The sequence below is a fragment of the Patella vulgata genome, chromosome 3 (assembly GCF_932274485.2).
Source record: "Patella vulgata chromosome 3, xgPatVulg1.2, whole genome shotgun sequence".
Lineage (NCBI taxonomy): Eukaryota > Metazoa > Mollusca > Gastropoda > Patellidae > Patella > Patella vulgata.
This window is the reverse complement of record NC_065881.2, coordinates 32,266,027-32,279,311: the sequence shown is the minus strand read 5'-3', so window position 1 is coordinate 32,279,311 and position 13,285 is coordinate 32,266,027. Positions and strand designations below refer to the sequence as shown.

Sequence of the window (13,285 nt, the reverse complement as noted above, 5' to 3'; positions counted from 1 at the left end):
AAAAATTATGACCTCTATAGGGTCCACAAGCTAAAAACGTGATTTTTCGTACAATCAGGGGCCATAATTCAGGAAGTTACGGTACGATATACGTGAATATCAAAGGAAACGAGATCTTTGGGTTATAAACTTACATTTCAAGTTTCAACAAAATCGGATAAAAATTGTTACCTCTATAGGGTCCACAACCTTGATATACCATATTTTTACGCTATTTGAGAACGAACGGTGGCCATTTTGTCTGTCAGTTTTGGCCCGATTTTCACGAAATTCGAACTCTGCCGTCCTTAGGGTGTAACGGTGATATAATAATACGTTTTTTTAAATCGGATAAAAATTTTGGCTTCTATAGGGTCCACAAGTTAAAACGCGATTTTTTGTACCATCAGGAGCCATAATTCAGGAAGTTATGGTCCGATATGCGCGAATATCGAAAGGAACCGAAATCTTTGGGTTATAAACTTACATTTCAAGTTTCAACAAAATCGGATAAAAATTGTGACCTCTATAGGGTCCACAACCTTGATATACCATATTCTTACGCTATTTGAGAACGAACGGCGGCCATTTTGTCTGTCAATTTTGGGCCGATTTTCATGAAATTCAAACTCAGCCGTCCTTAGTGTGTAAAGGTGATATAATAATATGTTTTTTTAAATCGGATAAAAATTATGACCTCTATAGGGTCCACAAGCTAAAAACGCGATTTTTCGTACAATCGGGGGCCATAATTCAGGAAGTTATTGTAAGATATGCGAGAATATCGAAAGGAACCAAGATCTTTGGGTTATAACCTTACATTTCGAGTTTCAACAAAATCGGATAAAAATTGTGACCTCTATAGGGTTCACAAGCTAAAAACATGATTTTTCGTACAAACAGGGGCCATAATCCATGAAGTTTTGATCCGATACATGCCAATATCGAAAGCAGCCGCGATTTTTTGGAGATAAACCTATATTTCAAGTTTCGTCAAAATCGGATAAGAATTGTGACCTCTAGAGTGTCCACAAACAAATTGTGGACGGACTGACGGACAGGGGCGACGGCTGATAAGTTCACATGAAAATGTGGGCGTATAAAAACGAGGCTCTGCCGAGTTTTTTTTACTTTATCAACGAGTGTTGATATTTTTTGATATCAAAAAAGACGAGTAGGAGATTTTATTTATCACCCAATCCCTTCTTACATGCACAAATAGTTAAATATAATTCTTTGCTGTAGATTTAACTTTTACTGAACATTATGGCGTAGAGATACATCATTTTTTGACAGCAATTCAACCATTGCAAAGTCCTTTATATTTTTATATTGACCCAGTGTTTCCATCAAGGTCAATTGAATAACAATAGTTCATTTTTAATATTAAAAAAAGTTACTTTTAATAAGAAATGAACTGTTCTTTGAAAATAAAAAAAAGTAGTTCCTTTTCAACTGACCAATCAAATTCATGTAAGGAGATATCGCAGTAGATTATGAAATATATCACACAAACGATATCTACTGTAGAATGTATTATTGGGTGATAAAGCTCTTTATCGGCATTAATTTTGCTAACTTTGTGAAATGAAAACTCAGGAATTTATAACAGTAATTGTTGCTATTTATTTATCATAAAGCAATAAAATATCGTAAATGACATAATTAGTGAGACTTTTTTTCAATATTTATGTTAAATATCATCCAGAAAAATCAAAACCGAAATATCGCCCAGCTCTATAGTGCCATATCAACTTATTTTGACTAAGGCATTTTCTGGATATTACTTTTGACACTATTTACGTGTTTACCAAAAAATCCATATGATTGTTCTTGTATTTTGATGTTTTAGATTAACACAATAAACATAATATTGTTTTTTTAGACAGTTTTATTATTTAAGATCGGAGGATTCGTGCAGATGCCATATATGAGAATCCTCTTAGATTCTCGCAAAAAATGACGAATTTCTAGCCCTGCTTCTTGACTGACTCGTTGAATGACTGTTACTGGTCCCTGTGGAATTTATTAAACTAATTGTTTCTCGAGCTTCTATCTCATCTTTCAACACTGATAAAAGATCATCTATATACCAACTGTTTTTGTCAGATCTACGGCTAACAAGAAGACGAAATTCATCTGGAATTTTATTCAATATTACGGGAATAAGTACTGTACCATAACAGTCTGAATCGATGCCTAATGTCTTCAGGCTTCTAATATTCACTTCAATCGAATCATATAAAGTTCTAATATGTTTAACATCACTGGAATTAGTGGCAGCAGGTAAATTCAAAAGGACGTCCATATGACTTGAAATCATTATTTGTTTGTTAGCAAAACGATGTCAACAATTTAACCGCAGAGTCATAATTATCTTCAGTCAACGACATCCCAGCAATACATGAAGAAGCTGGACCATCCAAAAGACTTTTAAGATAATTAAATTTATCTACCTTAGATATGCTATTATTACTATGCACAGCTGCTTGAAAACAGTCCCAAAAGGACTGCCACTGTTTTGGATCTCCGTTATATTTACAAAGAGTTAATTCAGGAATCTTCGTTCTATTATTAACGGTACTCGGGAAAATTGTTTCATTCTTACTATGTGTAACTGCATCAGGCCCCTTTGGAGTCATTAAACTATTAATTCTAGACAAAGTCATATTTATGAGTTCATTTAGCTCACCGGATTCAAAAACATCCTGAATTATTTCTTCTTCGTTGTCAAATGTATCTAAAACCATATCATCATAACGTTCAAGAACTCTCTTCTTATCATTCAATGTTTCTTTATAAGTATTCAATCGTTCTAAGTCTTTTGAAGATTCTTCTTCACGAATACTCTGTGACCACCACGAACTCTTTTATTTTTACTTGCAGTATCATTATTTGAAGCACTGGCCGACCCCGGAATAGTAGTATCTTGAGCTTTACCTTGAGACATTTTCTGCACAAATTAGCTTCTTTACACACATAAACAAGTCTTCAATATCCGTCTCGTCTGACCATGAAAATTATTAACGAACTAACACTCAGTTATGAAAGGAATTTTATATTCAATACTCTAAACATGACATGTGCTTTTTCTAGAAACAAAACAGACAGGAAATTCTATCTTTTTAACTAAAACTAATCTCAGAGAAAGAAGAGTAAGATAAGAGAGTCTTAAATGGAGTTATCTCCCATCAATAACTAAACTCTTAACAGAACCATTTCAATATTCTACAACATGTTATACATTTTTGCGTACAAGAGGCAGCCATTTTGTCTTGCAGTTTTGGCCCGATTTTCACGAAATTCAAACTTAATAAACATTAGAGTGTAACAGTGAACAGTGATATATTCAAATGTTTTTTTTTTAAATCGAATAAAAATTGTGAACGCTATAGGGTCCACAAGCTAAGAATGTTATTTTTCGTACAATCAGGTGCCATAATTCAGGAAGTTACGGTCCGATATGTGTGAATATCGAAAGGAACGGAGATCTGTTGGTTATAAACTTACATTTCAAGTTTCAACAAAATCAGATAAAAATTGTGACCTCTATAGGGTCCACAAGCTAAAACCGCTATTTTTCGTACAATCAGGGGCCATAATCCATGAAGTTTAGGTCCGATACATGCTAATATCAAAAGGAACTCAGATCTTAGGGAGATCAACCTATATTTCAAGTTTCGTTGAAATCGGATAAAAGTTGTGACCTGTAGAGTGTCCACAAACAATTGTTGACTAACGTCCGGCCGGACAGGGGCGACTACAATATGCGTCCACATGATAATGTGGGCGTATAAAAAGCTATTTTACGTGTAATCAGGGGCCATAATGGAAAAAGTTGCAGTCTCTTGCGCGAATATCGAAAGGGACAGAGATCTTTGGGTTACAAACATACATTTCAAGTTTCATCTAAATTGGATAAAATTTATGACCTCTAGAAGGTCCACAACCTTGATATTAGATACTTTTACACTATTTGCAGCCATTTTGTCCGAAAGTTTTGGTCCTTAGGGTGTTATGGTGATATATTCAAACGTTTTTTTAAATCGCATAATGGCGATATATTTGAGCGTTTTTTTTTTAAAAAACGTGATTTTTCAAACAATCAGGGGCCATAATCCATGAAGTTATGCTCCGATACATGCCAATATCGAAAGGAACCAAGATCTTTGGGAGATAGACATATATTTCAAGTTTCGTCAAAATTGGATAAAAATTATGACCTGTAGAGTGTCCACAAACAAATTGTGGACGGACGCAAAACAGGGGCGACGGCATAATACATCCACATGAAAATGTGGGCGTAGAAAAAGGTAATTTTTCGTACAATCACAGGACATAATTCAGGAAGTTACGATTCGATATGCGCAAATATCGAAAGGAACCAAGATCTTTGGGTTATAAACATGCATTTCAAGTTTCATCAAAATCAGATAAAAATTGTGACCTCTACAGGGTCCACAACCTTGATATACCATATTTTTACACTATTTGCGTACAAGCGGCGGCCATTTGTCCAGCAAATTTGGTCCGATTTTCACGAAATTCAAACTCAACCTTCATTACGGTGATATACTACAACGTTTTTTTTAAATCAGATCAAAATTGTGACCTCTGGAGGGACCACTCGCGATTTTTCAGACAATCAGGGGCCAGAATTCAGGAAGTTACGACCTGATATGCACGAATATCGAGAGGAACCAAGATCTTTGGGTTATAAACATACATTTCAAGTTTCATCAAAATCGGATTAAAATTGTGACTTCTACAGGGTCCACAATATTGATATACCATATTTTTACACTATTTGCGTACAAGCGACGTCCATTTGTCCGGCAATTTTGGTCCGATTTTCACGAAATTCGAACTCAACCTTCATTACCGTGATATACAACATCTTTATTAAATTGGATCAAAATTGTCACCTCTGGAGGGACCACTCACGATTTTTCGTACAATCAAAATTGTGACCTCTAGAGTGTCCACAAGATAAAAGCGTGATTTTTTGTACAATCAGGGGCCATAATCCATGAAGTTGCGGTCCGATACATGCCAATATTGAAAAGAACCAAGATCTTAGGGAGATAAACCTATATTTCAAGTTTCAGATAAAAATTGTGACCTGTAGAGTGTCCGAAAACAAATTGTGGACGGAGGTCCGGACAAACAGGGGCGATGACATAATACGTCCACATGAAAATGTGGGCGTATAAAAATTTTGGAACTTATCTTAAACAATTTGGATATCCCAAGAAAATTATTCTAAAGGTATTTAAACGCACAGATCAGAAGAACAGGACTAAATTATTGACCTACAAATCCAAGACCGATAGTAATGTGAACATTTTTCTATGGACAATTACATGTACCTTGGACCCTCGACAACCTCACCTTCACCAAATGATTAAAGACCGAAGTATTTTAGACACAAGTTCACGTATGACAAAAATTATGAATAGCAGCAAAATAATAATAGCTGAGAGAAAGAACCACACTATTGGCAATATCTTGAAAGAAAATAAGTTGAGTACTTCTGACACTAGTAATATACATATATATAGTAACACTGTAACATTGGTACCGTTTAATCTAGCGTAAATAGCGTTAATTTCTACTCTGTGTCCAATTATTCATAAACATTGTTGAATTTCGGCGAATAGTGCTCGTTTTGTTGAAACTTGAAATGTAAGTTTATAACCCAAAGATCTCGGTTTCTTTCGATATTTGCGCATATCGAATTGTAATTTCCTGAATTATGACCCTTGATTGTAGGAAAAATCACTTTCTTTTTAGCTTGTTCTCTATCCATCTCTCAAAAATTTGGGCGTATCCTGCCTAGCAGCCGCTGGTTACTGTTTATGCGATTTACCAAATAAAGGTAGTATTGGTACATTGTTTATCCTGAGTATTGTGATTCTGAGATATTCAATCAAATTGATTTCCTTTCCTTTGTGATAACACAAGTTGTAACGACATGTTCTTTGATCTGGATAACACTATTGTTTTTGTTCGGATTATTATTCTTATTATTATTATTATTTTTCCATTTGAGCATATCTCAGAAACTACTTGTCGGTTCGATTAGATGTCTTCGGTTTTACTGGGAAAATGGGTTTGACTTAAATTTTAAAGCTATTTCCAACGTTCTGCGACAATGCGAAATGTCCGAAATCACCGAAGTTGTCGTTTTTCGATATTTTGCAGTAATGTTATCAATAATTGTCGGATTGTAATATTTGATACATTTTGACATAGCCAGAGACAAGGCACATAGCTACAGTTCTTTGGATTTTTTATTTTCGACGAATCTTAGGAGATATTAGGCGCCAAATTTTGAAAATTTAAATTTTTACAAAAATCTTTTTTATTAATGAATATTTTTAGGTAGTATTTTACTTAGGGTTAAAGAGTCATCTGATTTGACCAAAAATGGCAACATTTTTTGCCACCGTATTTTTCCTTGGCCCCCATTGGCTAATTCAGTTTTTCAGTCCTGGATTAGATTAACGATTAGTTTTAACATTATTTATCATGCCGAAACACATCATTCCAATTTATCTTGTTAAAGGGAGTGTTAAAAGGAGGTTCGTACTATTTAAGAAATGACCTTTTGGCCCGACATACATGTACGAATAATCGCCGTCTTATAAAATGCGAATTCCGTTTATGTAAAAGGGGCTCTGGCGCAATTTAAGGAATTATTGTTGACCCAATATTAACCATCGCCAATTTTTTAAATCATGGGATAAAGTCAATCAGCAAACAATACGTGTCTACTTTATTACAAAAACATTGGTGAACTTATCATTTTGTCTAAAATCATAACGGTAATCAACAAACAATACTATTGTTCTTTATTACAAAAACATCGGTGAACTATATATGTGTTTGATATTGTTTTTGTACATATTGTAATTGTATTTATTTATTTGTTTGTACTGTATGAGTCTTTGACTTAAAAGAATAAAAAACTTGAACTTGAACTAATCTCTGTCGTGACGGCCAGTCAAGCTAGTTGATCAAGCTAGTTGATCGTTAGGTAAATAAAACAATATAAACAACCAACTGGTCCTCTTCAATAGTTATAAAATTAATTAATCTAGAAAGCACATCAAAGAGTGTAGAATAAATGGTCTAACAGAAAATTCAATTGTTAAAGGGGTGTGGGGCTATTTAAGGAATGACGTTTGTGCACAATATAATGAAATGATTACCACCGGTGTAAGGCAGAATATGTCAACTGCAAATGACTAAACATCATTTTGTTCATAAGCCGCTCTGCATGCGTGAACCTTAAGTCTGTACCGATTTAAAAAAAAAATACGAGTTTTACCGTAACAGAGTAATCACAATTACTCGTTACAAATTGGTATTACATGTAGCGGATTGGGTGGATGTCGGGTCGAATCCTAACAACCCCGTGAAATCGCAACGAATAACTTCTTAATTACCGTAGTCATATTTTAAGTGTAACTTTGTTTTCTTTATTTTGACATTCTGCTAATTAAGAAACCATTTGAGTAATAAATACAGGTTATTGAATGGACTGAAGCTACATGTATAATCAAAAAGAAATCGACATCTCTTTTGAAAATGTGTAATTATTACTACTGACAATTAACAATAAAAGTCATATTGTCCATGACCACAAGACTACAACAAGGTAATAGTTTGTTGTTAAAGGGGCGTCTATGTTCTGTCAGTCGATTTCCTTTCATGTCACGTGTCAGTTCTCATTGTGGAACCTTGATTGACATTACCCATCCACCAGACTCTATGGTGCCGAAATGAAAACGTCAGCAACGTATTATCGGACTGATACGTGTCAATGTACATGTATTCAGCAAAGTTCCATAAACTTGTTGACGATGAATTCTGACTGTGTGATTACATATCAGGAGACAAAGGCTTTTAATTCATTTGTGATTTAAACCAGAATTATTTATCAGTATGTGAATTACTATTTAGATGGATAAATCTACGCCCCCGGTAAGAATAGCATATATTGGTGTCATGTTATAATTTTTCAGTAATTTGATTGAAATTGTAATGGTCCATCGATGCAAGTCTTACAAATGTCGAACATATTAATGAAGTAATAATGTATCGGTATAGGCATATTTCTGTTTAAAAGATGACAATGCCCGGGTTTAAATAACAGAATTACCCTGGGATATAACCCTATATACTGTCCATGATATAACAGATCAAAGAAACGCGTACGCCAATCTTCACACGTAGCTACCAACACATTAAGTGATCTATAATAACAATGTATAGCTCTACATGTACTTCACCTAAAATAAACGATCAGAGGCATGGTTTAATTAAAACACCGAGTCACACCGTGTTTCCAACACCGAGGCAGTGCTATCGTGTCACTCGATATTCGCTCAGTGTTCACTCGGTAAATCACGGAATTCCACGATAAAAAACATGGTAATATCGTGTCCCGTCAAACCATCGTGACGGCGGTACTGTAAGTTCTAAATTGTTCAGTAATATCTTCAATGGTGTAATCATCATCTTCAAATGTAAAAGTGTTGTAAACTTTCAAGGCATCTGAGCCTATGTAGGACTTTTCTAACAGCAGGAGGGCGATTGCCAAGGCCAGTAACGACTTCATAATTTTGCCATCGTTGTACCCCAAGTTTGAAATCATCAGAGGTTGCATTCATAGATACATCAAGATAACCAGGGCAACAAGCCTTGAAATAACTGCTAAGGTTCAGCCTGACATCATGTCAGGCTGAACTGATTTTCGGCCGGACATTTCAGATTTTCAGCCTGACAAATACTTTATAAAGTATATTAAACCAAAAAACTGTTGAAATTTACTATGTTTATATATATTATTATACATACATATTTATTAATAAAATAAATTGATGACTCACATACAACCTGGAGTTTTAAGTTTTTATATGTATATGGAATACAACTTTATAGTTCATATAATAATGTCATTAATCTCTTTGGTGGGGCTGGGGACTAAATCCTAAAAACTCTGATTAAGATTCAAATTTAACTAAAGAATAGACATCTTGAGTTGTCGTAAATGGTTCAGAATCTGCCAAGTCATTTTTGATCCACTTTTCTAGTTCTACGGCTCGTTTTTGTAATTTTCCAACTGGTGACGGCGACGCCCCCCGTTTAGAAGTGTCTTTATGAGAGACATAAGATTAAGACACAGTACCAGTCTTTGAATTTTCTGGAACGGTCCCACTAGCCGGGATATCCGTGTCCGAGGGTTGGGAAAAGTAAGAAGTTATTTTATTCGACATGTTTTCACGGCTCTTCTATTTACATTCACATTGGAAGTGTCCAACAAAGTGAGATATTTTCGTATAAAAAATCTGTCCCTAATTACATCCATAGTCAACTTGGACATTTTCTTGTAAACTAATTTTAAAATATTATTACTTTTATTACTAATAATTTATATAATTACATGTCATGTTAGGTGTGATTTAGAGCTAATCATATACGAAAGTAACGCAAAGCTAGCTACGAGACTCGAATAACCAGTGTAAAAGAGCCGATTCTCAATATTATTCATTATTTTTTCTTCACGTGGCCGAGAGAGATACATGTATAAATAGTAATATTTTTACTATGACTCGGGTCGTTGATATAACCAGCGTAAAAGAGTGATCGATTCTAAAAATTATTGAAGATTTTATCTGCACGCGGCCGAGATATAAATAGTAACATTTTCACGATGACTCGGGTCATTGATATTTTTGGTTCTGGACTTTCGAGTCTATTAATAAATAGCGATCGACTCAAATATTTTTGACATAATGTTTTACAAAAACACGGTCGGACAATTATGTCCGGACGAAAGGCAATTTGGCCTGTCAAAAGGGGTCAATTCGCCCGGACATTGTCCGTGTCCGGACGCTTATTTCAGCGCTTGCAGGGCAAACATTGCTGCGGCTACAGCAGTCTGCAGGACAACAGGATCAATGACAGGTTCATTTTCAGGTATAGGATTATTCATTGTAGGTTAATGATAGGATTTTTTCACATAAAAGTTCAAATTAAGTTGGTTTTGAGGCATTGTTTAAGAAAGAAGCCATGACAGTCCAACTTTTTATAAAACAGAGTTAACTCCCCTGATGTGATGCACAACATTAATAATAGGCCTACATACAGTGATGCACAATACAATTAAATAATACTAACATAAACAATATCTAAATATTGATATTGTAACAACAAGGGCCATAACTCTAGACGTTATAAACGGAAATTATTGAAATTAAATAGGCTTCTTCGTTTCACTAATTTAAATAATGCATATAAATTTCAGAAAGATAGGATGATAACTTTTGGGGTTAGAGTGTTCACAAGGTTAAACAAAGTGAAACAAGGGCCATAACTCTAGAAGTAATAAACGGAAATTGGTGAAATTCAATAGGCGTCTTCGTTTCCCTAATTTAAATATTGCATATAAATTTCACAAAGATCGGATGTTAACTTTTGGCATTAGAGCATTCACAAGGTTCAACAAAGTGAAACAAGGGCCATAACTCTAGACGTTATAAATGGAAATTATTGAAATTAAATAGGCTTCTTCGTTTCACTAATTTAAATAATGCATATAAATTTCAGAAAGATAGGATGATAACTTTTGGGGTTAGAGCGTTCACAAGGTTAAACAATGTGAAACAAGGGCCATAACTCTTGAACTAATAAACGAAAATTGGTGAAATTCAATAGGCGTCTTCGTTTTACCTAATTTAAATATTGCATATAAATTTCACAAAGATCGGATGTTAACTTTTGGCATTAGAGCATTCAAAAGGTTCAACAAAGTGAAACAAGGGTCATAACTCTAGACGTTATAAACGGAAATTATTGAAATTAAATAGGCTTCTTCGTTCCACTAATTTAAATAATGCATATAAATTTCAGAAAGATAGGATGATAACTTTTGGGGTTAGAGCGTTCACAAGGTTAAACAAAGTGAAACAAGGGCCATAACTCTAGAAGTAAAAGGGCCACAACTCTAGAAGTAATAAACGGAAATTGGTGAAATTCAATAGGCGTCTTCGTTACCCTAATTTAAATATTGCATATAAATTTCACAAAGATGGGATGTTAACTTTTGGCATTAGAGCATTCAAAAGGTTCAACAAAGTGAAACAAGGGCCATAACTCTAGACGTTATAAACAGAAATCATTGAAATTAAATAGGCTCCTTCGTTTCACTAATTTAAATAATGCATATAAATTTCAGAAAGATAGGATGATAACTTTTGGGGTTAGAGCGTTCACAAGGTTAAACAAAGTGTAACAAGGGCCATAACTCTAGAAGTAATAAACGGAAATTGGTGAAATTCAATAGGCGTCTTCGTTTCCCTAATTTAAATATTGCATATAAATTTCACAAAGATCGGATGTTAACTTTTGGCATTAGAGCATTCACAAGGTTCAACAAAGTGAAACAAGGGCCATAACTTTAGACGTTATAAACGGAAATTATTAAAATTAAATAGGATTCTTCATTTCACTAATTTAAATAATGCATATAAATTTCAGAAAGATAGGATGATAACTTTTGGGGTTAGAGCGTTCACAAGGTTAAACAAAGTGAAACAAGGACCATAACTCTAGAAGTAATAAACGGAAATTGGTGAAATTCAATAGGCTTAATCGTTTCCCTAATTTAAATATTGCATATAAATTTTGGCATTAGAGCGTTCACGGGGTTCAACAAAGTGAAACAGGGGGCATAACTCTAGACATTAAAAACAGAAATTATTGAAATTAAATAGGCTTCTTCATCATAGGCTCTTTGCTGGTTATTTTGAGCTTGAAGGCCACAAGAAATAAATTTATAACGGGTCTGCAGACCAAGAATGGGACACACTACTATGAATGCTTTGTAATTGCTGTCTTTTATCTGAATATATGAATGTATCATACTATTTGTTATACTTACCACAAGAACAACAAGTAAAACATCTAGTATGATAAAGGTTACCCATAGCTTGACAAGCATCTGTAGATCCTGATACTCTTTCACAACAAGTGTAACACTGACCTGAAATTACACAAAATACAAATAACATGGTTTAAAATAACAATACCCGAAACCTAAAAATGATTACCTTTAGAAGTGTTAATTTGATTAAATTTAATGTACTGATTTGTTTTGTGAAGTGAGTATCCATCTAACATTTTAAGTTCACAGATAGCGTCAACATTGAGATATGTGCATAATTTTTATAACCAATTAAAAATTAGTAAAACAAACAACTGTTTAATACTTTAACACAAAAATAATTGCATAAATCTTATCCTATCAATAAATAATCAAAACAACATACCAAATCAAACCAACTCAACACATTATTTTGACTTATTAGGTCAATTAATTTTACAAATTGAAGGAAATTAATTCAAACTTCAATTACTGTTAATATTTTTTAAAATGTTAAAGATACATTACGGGAGATTCGATAACGAGTTGGAAGTTCTCACTATAATAGTTAAAGATAGGTTGCCAGGCAACGAAACATACGCCCACAGCAGCTAAATTGTCCGAGCAGTCGACAAGGGTTGTCGCATATTTATTCCTTTGTAGGTAATTAGGGGCCTTTACAAGACAGTTCCATACAAACTGTAAAGATAGGTTGCCAGGCAACAAAACATACGCCCACAACAAGGGTTGTCGAATATTTATTCCTTTGTAGGTAATTGGGGGTCTTTACAAGACAGTTCCATACAAATCAGATTATAAATTTTGTCGTTTTGAGGGTTTACAAGGTTCTACAAACTGAAACAAGGGTCTCAACTCTGGAAGTAATCTACAGAAATTGTTGAAATTTGACAGGCTTTTTCGTTTTACTAATTTAAATAATGCATATAAATTTCATACATATCGGATGATAACTTTCATCAATCAAGCATTAACAAGGTTTAACAAAATCAAACAAGGGCAATAACTGTAGAAGTAATTATTGTAAATTGCTGAAATTCAATAGGTATTTTCGTTTCACTAATTCAAATCATGCATATAAATTTCACAAAGATCGGGTGATAACTTTTGGCGTTAGAGCGTTCACAAGGATCAATAAAGTGAAACAAGGGCCATAACTCTAGACGTAATAAACGGAAATTGCTGAAATTCAATAGGCTTTTTCGTTTCACTAATCTAAATAATGCATATACATTTCACAAAGATTCGGTGATAACTTTTGGTGATGGAGCATTCACAAGGTTCAATAAAGTGAAACAAGGGCCATAACTCTAGACGTAATTAACGGAAATTGCTGAAATTCAACAGGCTTTTTCG

The 13,285-nt window shown here is 34.0% G+C and overlaps 1 protein-coding gene across 1 annotated transcript in view; it reads right to left on the bottom strand.

The window, feature by feature from the left end:
• The window catches only part of LOC126814504 (Wilms tumor protein 1-interacting protein homolog), a 132,587-nt gene that overhangs the window by 112,540 nt on the left and 6,762 nt on the right, over window positions 1-13,285 (bottom strand). Inside the window, exon 2 of the mRNA XM_050539682.2 lies at window positions 11,930-12,031. Coding sequence (XP_050395639.1) covers window positions 11,930-12,031 — 102 coding nt within the window. The remainder of the gene's footprint in view (window positions 1-11,929; window positions 12,032-13,285) is intronic.